General features: G+C 37.5%; 1 protein-coding gene across 6 annotated transcripts in view; it reads right to left on the bottom strand.

Annotated features, from left to right (window-relative positions):
- The window catches only part of Fermt2 (FERM domain containing kindlin 2), a 77,144-nt gene extending 60,806 nt beyond the window's left edge, over positions 1 to 16,338 (bottom strand). For 3 of the 6 annotated variants that reach the window (XM_046461224.2, XM_046461223.2, XM_046461225.2), the window contains exons 1-2: positions 16,200 to 16,335; positions 15,667 to 15,832 (exon numbers count right to left, since the gene is read on the bottom strand). In XM_046461224.2, the coding sequence (XP_046317180.1) occupies positions 15,667 to 15,823 (157 nt within the window). In that variant the 5' untranslated portion in view covers positions 15,824 to 15,832; positions 16,200 to 16,335. Of the gene's footprint in view, positions 1 to 15,666; positions 15,833 to 16,199 lie in introns of all 6 variants that reach the window. The other 3 variants (XM_046461220.2, XM_046461222.2, XM_046461226.2) reach the window with 3 other exon arrangements.
- Positions 16,339 to 17,318: the final 980 nt, after the last annotated feature.

Below are 17,318 nucleotides of genomic sequence, written 5' to 3'. Positions count from 1 at the left end.
CCTGGTTTCAGAGGTCTCAGTCCATGGCTGATTGACCCTGTTGCCTTTGGGTCTGTGGCAAGGCAAGTACATCATGGAGGGAGTGTAATGAAGAAGGAGGTGCTTGCCCCTAGTAAACACAGTAGTCACAAAGCAAAGAGAGAGGAAGAACAGCTCAGGTCTCAATAATATCTCTTTCTAGGGCACACCCCCAACTTCCTATCCTAGGTCCCCCCTCCTAAAAATTTCATCACCTCCCAAATAGTACCATAGGCGGGGGACACACTTTCAACAAACTCATGGGTCTTTGGGGGACATTATCCAAATCATAAAACCTACCTAAGAAAAGCCCTCCAATGTCCTCTCTATTTTAGCACAATGGGGGTATTACCTATCAAATTTTGTGTTTGACATGTTTGTGAGGGTGTTGTGTGTGTGTGTGTGTGAAGGGGGTCTGTTTCTCTTCCTTCGTAGACTGTAAACTTTGAGAGATAGGAATCTACTTCCATCACCATTATATTTTTAGCACTTGGCACAATGCTCAGCAAATATGTAATAAAGGAATAAATTCATTTTGAAAATTTTAAAGATCCCTCATTATTCCAAGAAAACATTATTGGAATTAAATAAGAAAATTATTTTTAAATCAGCAAGAAAAACAGTATATAACTTACTAATTTATTTGAATGTTTGAAAAAAAACATTTTTCTTCAAATTTGGAATTACAACATTCTTCCATGCTAACTACAAAAGTAGCAGATTCCACTAGAAACGGGAAATGGAATTGGCTTCTGTCTCACATCTGCTAAAAATGATAAATTCTTCTGTTCAAGACAATACTTACTATGCAAAATTATTATGTTCCAAAAGTTAACTGGTATGTCTTTGGATTCATATTTGCATCAAAGAACACCATAAATATTATTTAGGTTCCAAAAAGACTCTTGGTCACCCAACCCAAACTACCAACTGTATTTCTAGCAACAATGTACTAGAGGATCATCATTTCATAAGGCTTTTTGCAGACTATAAAGTCAAATGTTTCAACCTGAGTTCTAAGGAAGACTGCTAGCAGTGGTACCTGATGGATACAAGCTGGTAAACTGTGAGGCAGACAAGGGGTTCCTGCTGAGTATGGACCTGCAGGGCACTCGGTTACTCTGGATTCATCTTTCCACAAACTTTAGATATTAACCTTTCTCTTTCCCAGCTACAATTTGATGCCGAAGGTCAGGGTTTCTCTCCTCTGCCAAACAGAAGAGTTTTAACTTGCTTTCCTTTCTAATACCTAAAACTGCACTTCAACTCTTCTAATATTTCTAGTGAGACTGTATTGCCAGTAATGTATACAGGGTCGACAAGTAAAATTAAAACTTAAAATACATTTTTAAATGGCCACAATATTATCCCTAATATTTACTGAAATGCAGAGGACATTAAATCTTAATTTCAGCATTCACTCAATCTTTTGTTCTTAAGAACTCCTTATTCTCACCCCTTAGGTCTCACTCCTCCCAGACTCCTTTAATTTCAGAATTGAAGATCAAGGGACCTCCCATTCCCCTACCTTGATTTTAGAATTGCTCTCTTGTCCTTGTCTCTTTGGTCACTTAGACCTTCAAAAAGGGAAAAGGGGGCAAATACATGAAGAATGTTGCTCACTTCAGGTACTCAACTAATAAATGACTTTATAAATATTTCCCAGGTACCTATCATATGGCAGCCTAGAAAATATAATAATCTCTAAGACTTGCTAACCTAGAAGTACTTACAATCCAAGTGAGAAGTAAGTAAAATAAGCTAAAAGGTAAGAGAACAAAGTATCACAGAAGCAACCAACTTTAAATGTGAAAGATAATTAGGCTCTGAAGAAGAGATGGCATTTCACCAAGGACTTAGAACAAATGGGGACTCAGCCAGGTACGGTAGGGCATGCCTATAATCCTAGGGACTCAGGAGGCTGAGGCAGGAAAATATCAAGTTTAAGATTTTGTAACTCTCACTGGGTAACTCAGCAAGATCCTTCCTCAAAATAAAAATAAAAAGTGTTGGAGATGTAATTCAGTGGTAGAGAGTGCCCTTGGGTTTAATCCTCAGTATGGGGAAAAAATGCAAGAGTTCAAACATGTGCTAAGAAAAACAGTTCTATGGACATCAGAGGCTCTCAATAAGATTTCTTCATGAACACTATTGTGATGTGATTATTGGCAGTGAATTAGAAATGGGAGTCTGGCAGCATGAAATTTACTGCAATATTCTGGGGAAGAGTGTCTGACGTAAAGCAAAAGCTGAAGAGAAGGAACCAAATGTGAGGGAAATGTCTAAGTTAGAATCACAGGTCTCAATGATATTTATCGCAGATTAGAGAGGACAGCTGGAAAGTAAAGGTGAACTAGAAAGTTCCCAGCTTAATAATTAAATGGGTGAAATAAGTGCACTAAAATCTGTTTAACATTTTATGTACCAGGCCCTTGAAAAAATTATCACAAGAAAGAAAACAAGTAAATACCATTATAATATCAGATATAAAAGATAGAGAAATTATAAAACTTGGCCAAAGGCATAAAGCTAGCATGACAGGAGTTAGGATTTGAGTTGAGATCAGTGTGACTATAGTGGTGGCACTCTGATCACTCCATTAACCACAATAAAAAGTTATTCAGAAGAGAAGCAAGCTGGATGTGTTGAGTGTGAGCACAAACAACTAATATTAAGATTCCTTGTCTAGGGGTACTGGTTATCCCTGATGCACCTCATGTTCAGGCTTCATCTGTGGAACAAATTGGTTCTCATTTGAATACCTTTTCCTCTTCCTGTCAACAAATTGCCAAGATCCTAACTTCAGGCTGGGTACAATGCACACATATGTAATCTGAACAATTTGGGATGCCAAGGCAAGAGGATCACAAATTCAAGGCCAGCCTCAGCAACTCAGCAAGACTCTGTCTCAAAACACAAATAAAATGGACTGTAGATTGTACTCTGTGGTAAAGTGCGCCTGGGTCACTCTCCAGGGCCCCTCCCCAAACAAAACAAATCCAAACTCCAGACAAGTCCAAATGTTATCACTTCTGAATCTTCACTGACCACCTTGTCAAAGAAGCGACGTGCACGTTAGTACTGTGAATAATATATCACACTTTGTTATAATTTATTTTATGTAACTAATTTCCCCACTAGATGAAAAGTCTTTGATTTTATTCATCCTTGTAAGGCAGAGCCCAGGGCCTGGCATAGAATGATCAAGTCACAAATGTCAGAGCCCTCCTGATGGGATTATTGTCTTCAGAAAAGACAAGAGAGCTAGTACCCATTCCCATGTGAGAAACCAGGAACACAGCCCAACCAGGCTGGACCTTGATCTTAGACACCTCATACTCTAGAGCTATGAGAAATAAATATTTTTGGCTATGCCATTTAATTAGCAAGTTAAGAAATTATAGCAGACTAAGAAACCAAACTTCTAATAAAAAAATGAAAAAATTATTTTTTCCACATAGCTACTTGATAAAAAATTTAGGAATTCATTCTTCAAAACAAAGAGATCATCTAAATTTGACAAATAGCTTTTTAAAGTTACAAATTCAAAATAATAATGTCTGTTTATTTCAATGCATTATCTGACACAATATATACTCAGTAGTTGAAGTTTTTTCTGATCACCTAAGCCATGAACACCATTGCAGGGTATACACAAACAGAAAGATGGTTTGCCAATTATTCTTTTTCCAAGGGTGGGTAGTACTGTTCAGTCCTGAAAGCTTACTGTTCTTTTGGTTCAAACTAGCATAGTTCTCAGCAGACAGGGCATGAGTCCATGAGATTTAGGGTTAAATTCTAACTGGATTTGTCTTTTAAAGGTAATCAAAGGCACTAGGGTTTGTTCATAGTTCAAAAATTAAGCAATTTAGTAAGAATATTTTATTGGCTTTGACATTTTTAAGTTTTTTCTCAGAAACTACTAACAAATTCTAATACCTTCAGGTCCAGAATCCTTTCCCATAAAATAGGCCAGGGTTCCCAGAATCCACGTCCTTAACTATTTCATTTTCCATAACAGTCATCACATTATAGTAATTACTATTTAAAGATTATCTTCCCCTAAGACTGTAAGTTGAATGAGGGTAAGGAATAAGTTAATTTGGTTCACTCCTGTTTGTAGTACAGTCTCTGGCATTCAGCAGATTCTTATTTAAAAATACTAAGTGGGTCAATGAAGGAACAAATGAAAGAATAAATGAATATCATTTTGTACTCAATTTTATCTTTGCTTTCTTATAGAAAAAAAGCAATATTTCACTTCTACAAACTAATCTATAACACACTATAAATGTGGCAGTGCCCAACCCAGAATGCCATTCTTCCTAAACTTTCAATCTGGCCCTCTTCAAATAAGGCCAGTCATTATTCAAGCTTCTAACTCTCCATCAGCTTCCTGTACTCAAGTGCCAATTATTTGGCATTTCTCAAGCAGACTATTGACTCAAAGCAATCTTCTGTTTTCACTCTGTTACTAGAAAACTGCTCACAGTAAGAACAGGAACTATAGTGCACTACCTGAAACAATGCTGGCCTTCCACAAGTGTTAGCTGTTGCTACTGTTAATAAGGTCAAATTCATGTACGTCTCATTCCCCACACAAGTCTCACATTATATACCTCTACAACCTACCAAAACTATGGCCCAAGTGTTGAGGATTATCGTTATGCAAGCATATTTACATGTCCCATCTCACCCTAAGACCTCTTTTTGCTATTTCAAGTTCTTTAAGACATTTATTTCCAGCATTCATGAGATATTTAATAATGGAATGTCCCTAGCCCCAATAGAATCCTCAAAAAATCATAATAATTATTTTAATTATTTATTATATGCCAAGAACAAATTCTAAGAGCTTTACACATGTGTCAGCATTGAACCTTCACAAATTTACCTACATGGTAAACATATTGTAAGCCTCATTTTACTCACAAGGAAACTAAGTCGGGGATGTTAAGAAATTTGGCACAAGACTGTACAGTTTTTATGTAGTGAAGCTAGTATTCGAACCCAGATAGTATGGCTTTAGGGAAGCTACCCAGAGACTTCACAACCGTTCTACAGGTAACAAAAGAAAATCTCTTAAAAAAGTTTTGACAAAAGGGTAAACATTACAATTAGAATACTTAAAACTGTAATTCAAATTTATGTTTTGAATTATAATATTTAAAGGACACTAGTATTTGAAGGGTATCTGAAGGATAACATTTTCTTGACCATCCTATTAGCTACCAGAGATTCTGTTAATTTTTTTTAATACCATATTTAGCCAATAAATTAATTCCAAGAAATAAGTAAATTAAAGCTGAGATTAAATAACCAGGAGAGGTTAACATGACTTGCCCAATGTCATATATAAGTACTTAAGTGGCATGTCTTAGACTAAGTTCTTAATCACTAAATTTACCTTTGAAAGAAAGCATTTCTCTAACTAGAGTACTAAATTTATGGAAATCTTCTCCATGGGAGCACAGTTTATAAATAATTGTGTATATTTTAAAGCACAAAATCAATCACTTCTAAAACCTTCATATTTCTTCATAACTCATAGTGACAAAAGGCAGCAAAGTTATAACACATTCCTAATATGACAAAGGATAAATTGGTACTATTTAACTTAACTTTATAAAAGACACATTCTCAATGCTTTATAAAATATGTTATTTCTCTAGCTCAATATAAGGGAAAAATTTTCAAACCACTAAAATAGTCTGAACTGTATTAACATTACAGCTATTCTAATACTTCAAATGTATTAACAAACTCAATTCTTATATTAAGCCTATTATTATTTTCTCCATGTGACAGGTAGTAAGTCACACAGGCCAATGTCATGCAGTAGTATATGGTACAGTCAGGGTTCTGACAGAAGCGGGCTGCCACTCAGTCTAGGCTCCATAACGAGAGCATTCTGTCACAGTAACAGAATCCATTACCTTGCATACAGTTTTTAAAACTGATACAGCAATCACTTATTTTTCAAGTTACTTTTAATTTCAAATGTTGTGAAATTCTTAAATCTGAACCCAGGCACTACATTAAGGACCATTAAGCTAGGAGGCACTTATCCAACAGACAACCTCATCTACAATCAATAATGCTGGCACTTTATTAGTGTTTTATTCATAACTGAGTATCCCATTAAGAAAAAGACATCAAAAATATTATACTGATGCTTTGAAATTACAATTGATCTTTAAAATGCCTGATGCATTTTTAAATTACAGAATGACATAAAAATAAGAGTTGGAGGGCCAAGAAGAGATTCATTACAGATTCTAGAGTAAATGTCATGTCTTCTGGACTAGTGCTTATCAGCTTGGTGACCCTGAAAAGTGTGCCTGGGTCACCCAAGGATACAGTGTTATTGGTCAGTCTTTATATACTTAGAGAATGGATGAATATAAAACTGAACTATGAAAGAAAATCCAAATGAAAACCTTTGGTTTTATTCATTTACTGTTTCTCTCCCTTTCCCTTTCATATACACTAATCCACGTAAAAAACAATTTCTGAAATTGAAAAAAAATATAAGATATAATTTTTAATTAATTTTTTTAAGTATTTAGTTTTTGATGTAGATGGACGCAACACAATGCCTTTTTTTTTTTATGTGGTGCTGAGGATCAAACCCGGGTCCTGCCCGTGCTAGGCGAGTGCTTTACCGCTGAGCCACAATCCCAGCCCAATTTTTAATTAATTTTTTAAAAATTTTGCCTACTATGTAACTCTAGGCCAGTCACTACAAATAAATAAGTATAACATTTTCAAAGAAAAATATGCTAAAATTTGAATACTGACTCTTACCCACAATAGTAGTGTTGTAGACATCTTCTTTCTTTCTTTGTTTTTTGGTACCATGGATTGAACCCAGGGGTGCATAATCACGGAGCCACAGCCCCAGCCTGCTTTTTATTTTGAGACAGGGTTTCACTGAGTTGCTTATGGCCTTGCTAAATTTGTTGAAGTTGGCATTGAACTTTCGATACTCCTGACTCAGCCTCCTAAACTGCTGGGATTACAGGCATGCTCTACCTGTCTAGCTGTAGATATCTTCTTTATAAGCAAAGACATAAAACTAAAATCTAATGTTTTTTCAAATTTGAAATTATAATTATGTTTTAAATAGGCACAATGCAATTATTTAAAATGGTATAATGCAACTGTTTTCATTCTGATACACAATGACTATTCTACCTCATATATTCATTCTTTTAAAATATAAAATATAGGGCTGGGGATGTAGCTTAAGCGGTAGCACGCTCGCCTGGCATGCGTGCGACCCGGGTTCGATCCTCAGCACCACATACAAACAAAGATGTTGTATCCGCCGAAAACTAAAAAATAAATATTAAAAATTCTCTCTTTCTCTCTCTAAAATAAAATAAAATAAAATATAAAATATATAATTTATAAGACATTTTGGGAATTGAACTCGGCGGACACTCAACCACTGAGCCACATTCCCAGCCCTATTTTGTATTTTATTTAGAGACAGGGTCTCACTGAGTTGCTTAGCGCCTCACTTTTGTTGAGGCTGGCTTTGAACTCATTATCCTCCTTCCTCAGCCTCACAACCCACTGGGCTTATAAGACAATTTTTTTCAACCTTGGTTAGGCAAAGAAAATAACTGTCAAAATTAAGAGCTTCTGCTCTTTGAAGGATACTGCTTTAAGAAAGTAGAAAATAGGGGCTGGGGCTCAGTGGTAATGCACTTGCCTAGCATGCCTGAGGCACTGGGTTCAATTCTCAGGACCACATACAAATAAATAAAATAAAGGTCCATCAACAACTAAAAAAAAAGAAAGTGGAAAATAAATGACAGGGGAAACACAGAATTGACAAATGACTAGTATCTAGAATACACAATGAACTCTTAAAAAACTCAACAAGAAAGTAAACAAACTTTCTTTCAACAAAGCAAAAAGATTGAAGACATTTAACCTAAGATACATAATGGCAAATAAGCATGTGAAAAAGCTCCCCAGCATCATTAGTCATTCGAGAAATGCAAATTAAAATCACATTGAGATACCACCTCTTGGTTATCAGAACTGTTAAAATAACAAACCCTGATAACAGTGAGTGCTGAGGAGGACTCCAACCAAATGGAAGTCTAGTACAAGGCTGACAGGAATGCAAAATGATGTGGTAACTCTGCAAAGTCTGGCATTTTTCTAAAACTTTCAGCATGTATGTGGGTCCTATCTACAATCCCACCCCTAGGTGGTTATCTAAGAGAAATGAAAAATATGTTCACATAAATGTTTATGGCAGCCTTATTCATAAGCTCTGAAAACTGGAAAAACCTCAAAATGTTTTTCAATTACTGAATGGATAAAACTGTGGTGCAAGTTCATTTAATTGACTAATAATCAGCAATAAAAGAAATTAAAGCATACAAATATGTGAATGAATCTAAAATGGACTATGCTAAGTGAACGAGATCAAATTCATGCAACTTTTTACACTGTATGGTTCCAATGACAGGACAGTCTAGAAAAGGCAAACTGTCAGTGGTCTTCAAGGGCTGGAACTAAGGGATTAGACTGATTAAAATGAACACGAGGAAAACTTTCTGAGGTACTGTAAAACATTCTGTATCTTGATTGTGGTATTTTTGCATGACTGATTTCTTAATACCTAAAAAGGATAAATTTTGCTCTATGTAAATTATACCTCGATGAACTTAACCTTAAGAAAAACATTAACAGGAAAAAAAGTATGCCATAATTATGCAAATAATTTGTTAAGAATGTATTATAATGGGTATAAATTTGTAACCACAAATCCAAGCTGAATGTCACATCTCTTAATTGGAAAAACAAAAATTATTTCTTTCACAGTACTTGTTTACTTTACATAGTATCTATATCTTTTCTAAAAAAGATATATCATGGTATTAGCATTAATTTTTATTTCTGTAATACTGTATACATTAACTTTTTTCTGAAACTACTTTCATTAATTTCTAAACAGGCCCAATATTTTCATGTGCCAAGAAATAATTTTATATCATTCCTTTGTTCTAAATGAATAAAAAACATTGCTCTTACAAAACATGTTAAGCAGAGAATTAATTTGCTACTGGAGACTTCATGGTTATAAATTTTTCAAATCCCTGAAATATCTTCATTTGCTTATTAGTCCACTGCATTTCAGAAATCTCAAGAAAGTAGCAGTTAAATAGTTCTTTTGTTACATTACAGAATCAGGTGTGTGTTTGAAAGCAAGGGAAAGAGTGGAATGATAGCTATTTTTCTTCTTGGACACAAAACAGTGCCAAAATAAGATATTTCTGAGGGATCTAATTCCCCGCTAGTAAAGCTGGAATTTATTAAATATTCTAGATTACATTTTAACCCTCTTTCCTTTTTTCTCCTCAGTTTGCTATGCTCAGATACTTTAATGCTACTGGGAAAGTAGTCACTCTCCTCCGTATAGCACTATGGTTTATAGAAAGCACTTTAATATATATTATCTTATTCAATTCTCACCAGAACCTATGAGAATTTTACAGAAGTCAAAACCCCACATTTTAGAGGTCAGATTTGGTTGTCTAAGGATTACACAAACTAAGTGCCAGGCCAGAAGCTTACATTAGATCTTTTGGCAAACTAGGCAACACATTTTTTTTCTTACTGATCTGTATATCCATTAGCAGCAAAGACCATCTAAGGAAAGCTGACATTGTGGGAAATCTATAATCAATGCTATCTAAAAAGATTAACAATAGCTGCGCTTGGTTGCAGGTGCCTTGTGGTCCAAGCTACTCAAGAGGCTGAAGTGGGAAGATTCTGAGTCCAAGAATTGGATACCAGCAGGGCAACAAAGCAAGACTCCATCTCAATTAATTAATCAATCAAATAAAAATATCATCAATAGTCTATTTAATAGTAAGCTTACAAGTAAACTAAATTTTAAAGATGAAGTACAGAAAGAGAACTTATAAAAATACCAAGTGAGGGGCTGAGGAAATGTCTTAGTGGTATGGCACTTGCCTAGCATGTGTAAGACCCTGAATTTGAGCCCTAGCACTAAATTAAAATATGTACATGTGTATGTGTGCATGTGTGCACACGTGTGCATATATTAAGTGAAATTCACATCAACAAAAACCTTTTGAAAAGTAAAACAATGGCTTGAGGATGTCTATGAAGTCTAGAAACATACTATTATTTCACATGTACCCTAATGTAATATTAACAAGCCACTTATACACTCTTCTAGGATTCTAGATATGGTGGACATTCTGTATATTAGAAGAGAGTAAGAGGCCAATTTTTTGATGACAATTAAGTGGAATGAGATATTGGTTGGAAAAAATGGCCATTACTGGGACAAAACTTTAATACAGATGCATATTAGATAGTAGTACTAAATCAATGTTAAATTTCCGGAATTTGGTAAGTACACAATATAGGAGAATGTCTCTGTTCTTAGGTTTCACATATTTAAGAATTTAGAGATGAAAAGTTATAATGTCTACAAGTTACTCAAATGGCTTCAAAAGATGCATGATGACTACACATAGAGAAATCAAATGTCAAAATGCTAACAAGTGATCTAAATAATCAGAGTGCTCAGTGAATTATTCTTAACTTTAGAAAGTTTAAAAAATTGAAGACACAAGGCAAAAGTTTAAATATTTTCTTCAAAAAATTTCAATTTCAAAATTTTCTTCAAAAGCTATTAAGATGTTTCCAATAAAGTCTTTTATAACTGAATAAAACAGATATTCTTTTCAATGTCTCTATAATAAATTAACCTGAGTTAGAATCAAACAGTACTTTATTTATTTGTAGTACTGGAGACTGAACCCAAAGACCCTCTACCACTGAGGCACGCTCCCTGTCCTTTTATTTTGAGACAGGGTCATGCTAAGTAGCTGCCCAGGCTGGTGTCAAACTTTTTGATCTTCCTGCCTCAGCTTCCAGAAGGATTATAGGCATGAGTTATGGCACCTAGCTCACTTCTATTTTATATTAAAAACTGGGTATAAAATATGGTGGGGGGTGGGGGTGGTAAGCAGCAAATAATATATAATGTATCCAGGAATAGTTTGTATTTTATTAGGTGCTTTCAGGATATTAAAATTTATGTACTATCTTCCATTTTTAAGGAGCTATTTTTAAGAAACATAAAATTCAATATTTAGTTCTTATGGATCATTTACAGTGTTTGAAATACTGAGTAAGCTTGCTAACAGATTTAACTAAACTCAATTCACTTTAATATAATTTTACCATTTAATGTTTTTTCTATCCTATCTTCAAAGATTTTTAAATTTTTCTTACAAACTTAATTTCCCCATGAATGCAGAAAGGCTGCATTATGATTTAATTTCCATGAATTCAACCATAGCCCTCAAAGGGAAAAGCAGAGGATTTCAATAACATAGATGCTACTCCATTAAATAAGCATAGGCATTCCCAGGGAGCACTAAGCCCAACTATAAGGGAGCTGTCCAGTTAGTTTCACATGCCTCTCCCCCTCAGTGCATCCTGTCAAGCTGATCCTAGTATTTAAAGTGTGTGTGTGTGTGTGTGTGTGTGTCAAAGTTCCTAATGTAAGCCAACTTTCTCCATCTGATGTTCAACTAAAGAAACTGATTTTTGCAGTTCCTGAAGAAAAAACTAACTATTTTGCACTTCTATGAGAGGCAAAGAATATACACCATACTTAACAATCACTTTAAAATTTTTTAATGGTTATTTTATTAAATTTTCTTTTTTAGGTCATATGTGCTAACCTCACAGCCTAATTTGATCATGGAACGCCAACACATTTTATTTTGTTATTATATGACAAGGATATGACGCATTTTAAAGAAGGGATGACTTCTTTCTAAAGGCCACACTCAGAAACATAATCCTCAATTTTTCTAAATCAACTCCATATATTTCTTTTTAGTTACTCCTGAGTCCCCTGAATGGCATTTCCCCCCTCTGTTTTACTTACCCTGATCTAACCCAATTTCAACATTCCTCCTACTCATAGAATCAGTGCTATAAGAAATTCAGAAGTCATCTAATCAATTTCTAAGATTTAAGCAGTGAAGTCTTCCATTTAGTAAGCACCATATTATTATAAATTCCTTACTCTCCATTTAAAATGAATTTTTATAGAAAAGTAGAAATTCAATTGCATACTCAAGTTTTAAGAAAATAATTTTAAAAAGTGATATAAAAACTCAGTGAAGAAATCCAGTAAATAGTAAAACTAAGCATTTCTTTGATATTTAGAATTTTCACTGTTACTTAAGCTCTGAACCCACTGTGTGGAATTGTTTTCTTTAATACTTCTCAATTATTTCCACAGGATTCCTATAAAATTGGGCCCCTTCCTTACAAAATTTATTTTTGAATAGAATTAATTTTAAATTTTATTCTTTTTGACTTTTATGTTTTTAATCCTTATGCTTGATGATTAATATTTTAACTTTTTCTTTAAAAACATTGTGTTTGAAATTTGTTTTAAACAAAAAACTGCAGTGAAATTTAAAACTTCTATTTAAAGCTCTCAATATTGATTTTTTAAAAATAGATGAAAATAACAATTTTTCATTTTCAGGATGAGGTATGAGCATTGAGGGGATCAATGATAAAATCATTTGTCTAAAACTAGCTTAGACTGCCACAAATGAAAGTTTCTTTTGTAGCAGATATAATTCCCTAAAGATCACTTATTTGTAGAATATAACACACTCTTAATTTTCTTTTAAAAAGTCAATGCAAAATGACAAATGAGTTCACACTTAGTTATAAAAGACCTTTCAGATCTTTGAATTAGTATAAACTAAGAATTGTAGTTTAATGATCTTAACCTGAAATGCAAAAGTTCTTTGTAAAATTATAACTAAATACAAAGATATCACCAACACATACTAAGGAAGCATTATGTAAATTTTTGTCTGAATTACAATGTCCCAGTCTGGGATGAACACTGTAGCCTCACAATAAAACTGACACTCAAAGGCTAAACTGTATAGTTGTGTCATAATCATTTTGATCACAGGCATGTTTGAGAATCTAATAAAAGCAAAGTAGCCTCTTCCCTGAAACTTCACATATGCACATGAAATTTTAATATCATGTTGAAAGGAGGGGTCATCCTGAGATCTCAGGGATCATAGGTGCGAGTCATGGCACCCAGCCTACCCAGCAACTCAGGGAACTGCTACCACCGAATATTATACAGGAAGATAACCTAATACATAATGCGTTTGGTATTCATACACCCTCTCATGAGATCGAGAAAGGTACCAGACAGGCAGTGTAGAGACTGAAGATACAAGTCAACACTGCCTCCCATACCTTCGATCATTAACCGCTCCATGGCCACAGTAGCTTGATTTTACTAGTTGTCCATCACTGCTTTGTAATCCTGAGATACCAAACCCTGTGCCACCTTATTCTTACCATGATCTCTACCTCTTACCTATCTTCTGTAAGCTGCTTTGATCTACTTTAGCCACTATTGACAAGAAGCCATCCAGTCTGCCCTTTACTACCATCAAGTGATACAACTCAGGACTTCCCAGGGCAGGCCATTCCAGTTTCAGGCAAACCTGAAAAACTACAAAATTCTTTTCTAATTTGACTAGCCTGGTTTGTGGATGTTTTCCAGGCTGCCCTAACTAAATTTCTCCTCTACTATCTGCCAACAGGTAACAAAATAGTTTTTTTTAAAAAGTACCTAATCCTAAAAATAAGGGCAAAAAAACATTTAGCTCCATTTTCACCACAGAGAAAAGTCAGATTTGTGCTGAAAAAGCAAGCACTTTCTATTAGAACTTAAGATACAGAAGGAATCAGTATTGGTTCAATTCAAAAAGATGCAGTTTCCATATACACAGCACTTCCTATCCTATTAGGCTTCTTTTCTCTGCATAAAAAAATTAAAACACACCAGCATTGAATTATGATGACAGTCACTTAAAATTAACATCAATTCTATCTATAAATGGTGTATTCTCTATATTTCTGACTGTGATTTCATAATAAACAGTTATAATCAATGTAATTTAATATAGTAGAAATCATTATTTATTCATTAAAGCCTGGCTTTCTAGAATTTAAGTTGTTGCACTCACCTTCAACAGCTCTTTTTTTGCAATATAAAAAAAAAATCTATTGAAGTTACATTGATAAGGTCCACTTAGTAAATATAAGGCAATCTCTGACATGAAAGCTTGTTTTCTTTGGAGAACAAAGGAAACATAAGCAATTATACTTATTTTCTTCCTTAAATACCTTCACACCAGTGTTGGACAAAAAAGGTTCCTAAATATTTTGTGAACAGTGATTGATTTATTAACATCAGATAAAAAACTGTTAGCAATTAATTGGGTAAACCAGCAATATCTAATTTTTAAAGAGTTATCTAGGAGCTCCCTCTTTCCTGAGCTATGTCTTAGGGATCCAAACAATACATGCATAGTCCTAAGGAGGAGTCTATCCTGTAAGGAGCTTCTAGTTGGTCCTTCAATAATTAAACCTCTTGCAGGGGTACAAAGCAGGTCCAACTAAATGAATTCCATCTTGTTTTGCAAACTGTATTAGACTGCTATTTCAGTAAGTTTACATGGTTAAGTATACAATACTCCCTTGGTAGGAAATACATTTCTACTAAATAACTGCTTTACTAGAGTGACTTTAAGAATGTGGTTTTAAAAAGCAAAACAAAAAGCCCCAACCTAAAAAGACAATACCACACATGCCACCTTATCACAACTGCATTATATATAGAAGGGATTTTAAAGCTCAGGAAGGCAGTCCTTTAGGCATTTCTTGAGATAAAATGACCCATCTCATCTATTTAGTTGATTCTTCCGGCTGAAAATGGTTTCCATCACAAACAAAATGTATGGTGCAAAATTTTCTTCTCTCTCATATTGTAAGGTATCCCATTATTTAAAACTGAGTTAGAATCAATCCTGCATATATTTGTACTCAAGAAAATACTGTCAACCACGAACCAGTTAAATAAAATTTGCTGTCTAACAGAGTTCTTTCACTGGTTTGTTACTAATACAAAACTGAATGCTAGAAATAGCTTACTTGGAGCACGGACTAGATACCAAGTCTGTGAAGCACTGCCCCACCCCTTGTAAGAGTGGATGACTGGAACATTTTAATGCACTCCATCACGTAGTGGTTCAAATACAGAAACTTCATATTGACTACTGTAGTTCCACATTTCCCATACTTTTCTTAAATGGGTCATGCATTATCCTCAATACCAAAGCCACCAACATTGAGGTACAGTGAAGAAATGGATAACATCACCCTATCAAAATATACTTGCATACTATTCTCATTACTTTCAACGTGAAGTCAGCAAATGTAAAGAATTAGGGGTTGCCTTGCCTCCGGTTACTACATAATTAAGCATATAATTGGGAGACTCAAAACGCTACTTTATGAACATTCAGAGTAACAAAACAAGATGCAAAGGGAAACAGGTTATTTGCTTAAATACTGACAGATTTTCACATTTAAAAAAAAGAAAACATTTGCGGGATGCCAAGTTTTCCAAAACCCGCCCCTCCCCCCGTCTTTCATCTCCACCCCTCCCCTCCCCTCCCCCCCCTCCCCCCGTTCTGGGAAGTCGTTTCTTTGACGCGGTTGGGACACACAACTCACCGAGTTTTTCCACCAACTTAAGCATCACCCCTCCGATGTGCACCTCCCCGGTCACTCTCAGGGTGACATCGCGGTTCAGGTCTGTCACATGGACACTCAGTTCCCACGTCCCATCCGCGTAGCAGCCATCTGGCATCCTTATCCCGTCCAGAGCCATGGCTCCTTCCTGCGAGCGCAAAGGAAGTGGCTTTCGTAAGCGTCACTCCCCCAAAGGAAGACAAATCCCACTGAACTGGAGGAGCCGGCCGCAGGGTGGGAGAACGTGGAACGCACGGGGGTTTCGCGCAGACTCGGGGAGCGAGGGCAGCGGGACCAGGCTGTCCGCTGCACTCGGCGCCCGCACCCCTGCCCTGCCCGGCGACCCCGGCGCCACCCAACCGCCCACCCCACACGGCTCCCGCCTAGCGGACCGCAGCGGCTTCACCTGCCGCCTGCCGGCCTGTAGCACCTCGGCCGGGGAAAACGCCGCCTAGGGCTGCGCACTCCTTTCCCCACCCGCGCTCCCTCGGAGCCCACCCGAGCCGGCCCCTCACCGCGCGGTCCTCGCGCTCCCCGCCCGGGGCTGGCGCCGCAGCAGGCGCGGGGGCGGCGGCTAACGGGGCGGCGTCGTCCGCCTTGCGCTCCTCAGCCAGCGAAGCGCTGCCTCCCGGCCCGAACTGCTAATGGAGTCCCGTCGTGGCTGCCCCTCGCCAGGCTCCCCGCGCTCCACCCCTCTCTCCCCGCCCCTCAGCCCAGTCCAGCACAGGCTGGGCGCGCCTGCCCCTCCTCCGCCGTTGCGCAGAGCAGCCCAGGGCCGCTCGCCGGCCTCAAGCCCTCCGCCGCCCTCCCAGCGGCCGCCCTTCGGGAGGGGTCTGCGAGGACCCGGGGGACGGGCTGGGCGGCGGCGCGCGCCGCGGGGTGGGAGCTGCGCGGGGGAGGCGGGGGGCGCCAGCGGCGGCAATCTCAGCCCTGCGGAGTGCTGCCCTTTTATGGAAATAAGGACCCAGCGCAGGGACTGAATCCAACATCCGGGCTCTCAGCTGCGGGACCTGAGGAGGGGGAGCGAGGGGAGCGCCGCAGGCCTTCTCCAGGGCGCGGGTGGGCGGCTGGCGCGTCTTTCCGCCTGCGGGTCGGGCAGGAGGGGGCCCGCGGCAGTGTGTCTGTACTTCCAGCGGGAGGAGGGGGCTTGTCCGTGAGAAAGAGCCACAGGAAATTCCCAGGGCAAAGTCATTTTCGGGGAACAAAGTCCTCCCGCCCCTTCCCCGCGCCTGGAGTAAGTCCAAAAGTCTAGGAGCGGCCAGAGGTGCTGCACCCCAGGAGTTGGAGAGAGGAGTTTGGGATGTATAAACTTTAAAAGGTAAATGCCCAAGCCAACTCCATGAACATCTCACAAAAGAATGAGAAAACCCAGAGGGAGGTGAAGTACAAAAATTGCTTTGCCAGCAATGACCGGTCCCAATCAGCAACTCCTACGGGACTCCCAGAAGTTTGCCTGCATTCTTAACCCATTCGGAGGGAATCTCCAACCAGATGCGAGTCATATAATTCCTTCGATGCTCTTATTTGAGAAAAGCCCTGGGTGCTGTGGGTTTTACTTAGAAATCTCTTCCCCAGCCTTTACAGCTGTCAGTAGGTATTTGTGCATTTTTATCTGCAATTTAGATCCAAAAGTT

The sequence above is a fragment of the Marmota monax genome, unplaced genomic scaffold (genome assembly GCF_021218885.2).
Source record: "Marmota monax isolate L192 unplaced genomic scaffold, Marmota_monax_Labrador192_F-V1.1 WCK01_AAM20220418_F8-fsc00001, whole genome shotgun sequence".
Classification (NCBI taxonomy): domain Eukaryota; kingdom Metazoa; phylum Chordata; class Mammalia; order Rodentia; family Sciuridae; genus Marmota; species Marmota monax.
The sequence above is the reverse complement of the archived record's forward strand: the minus strand, read 5'-3'. Positions and strand labels throughout refer to the sequence as shown.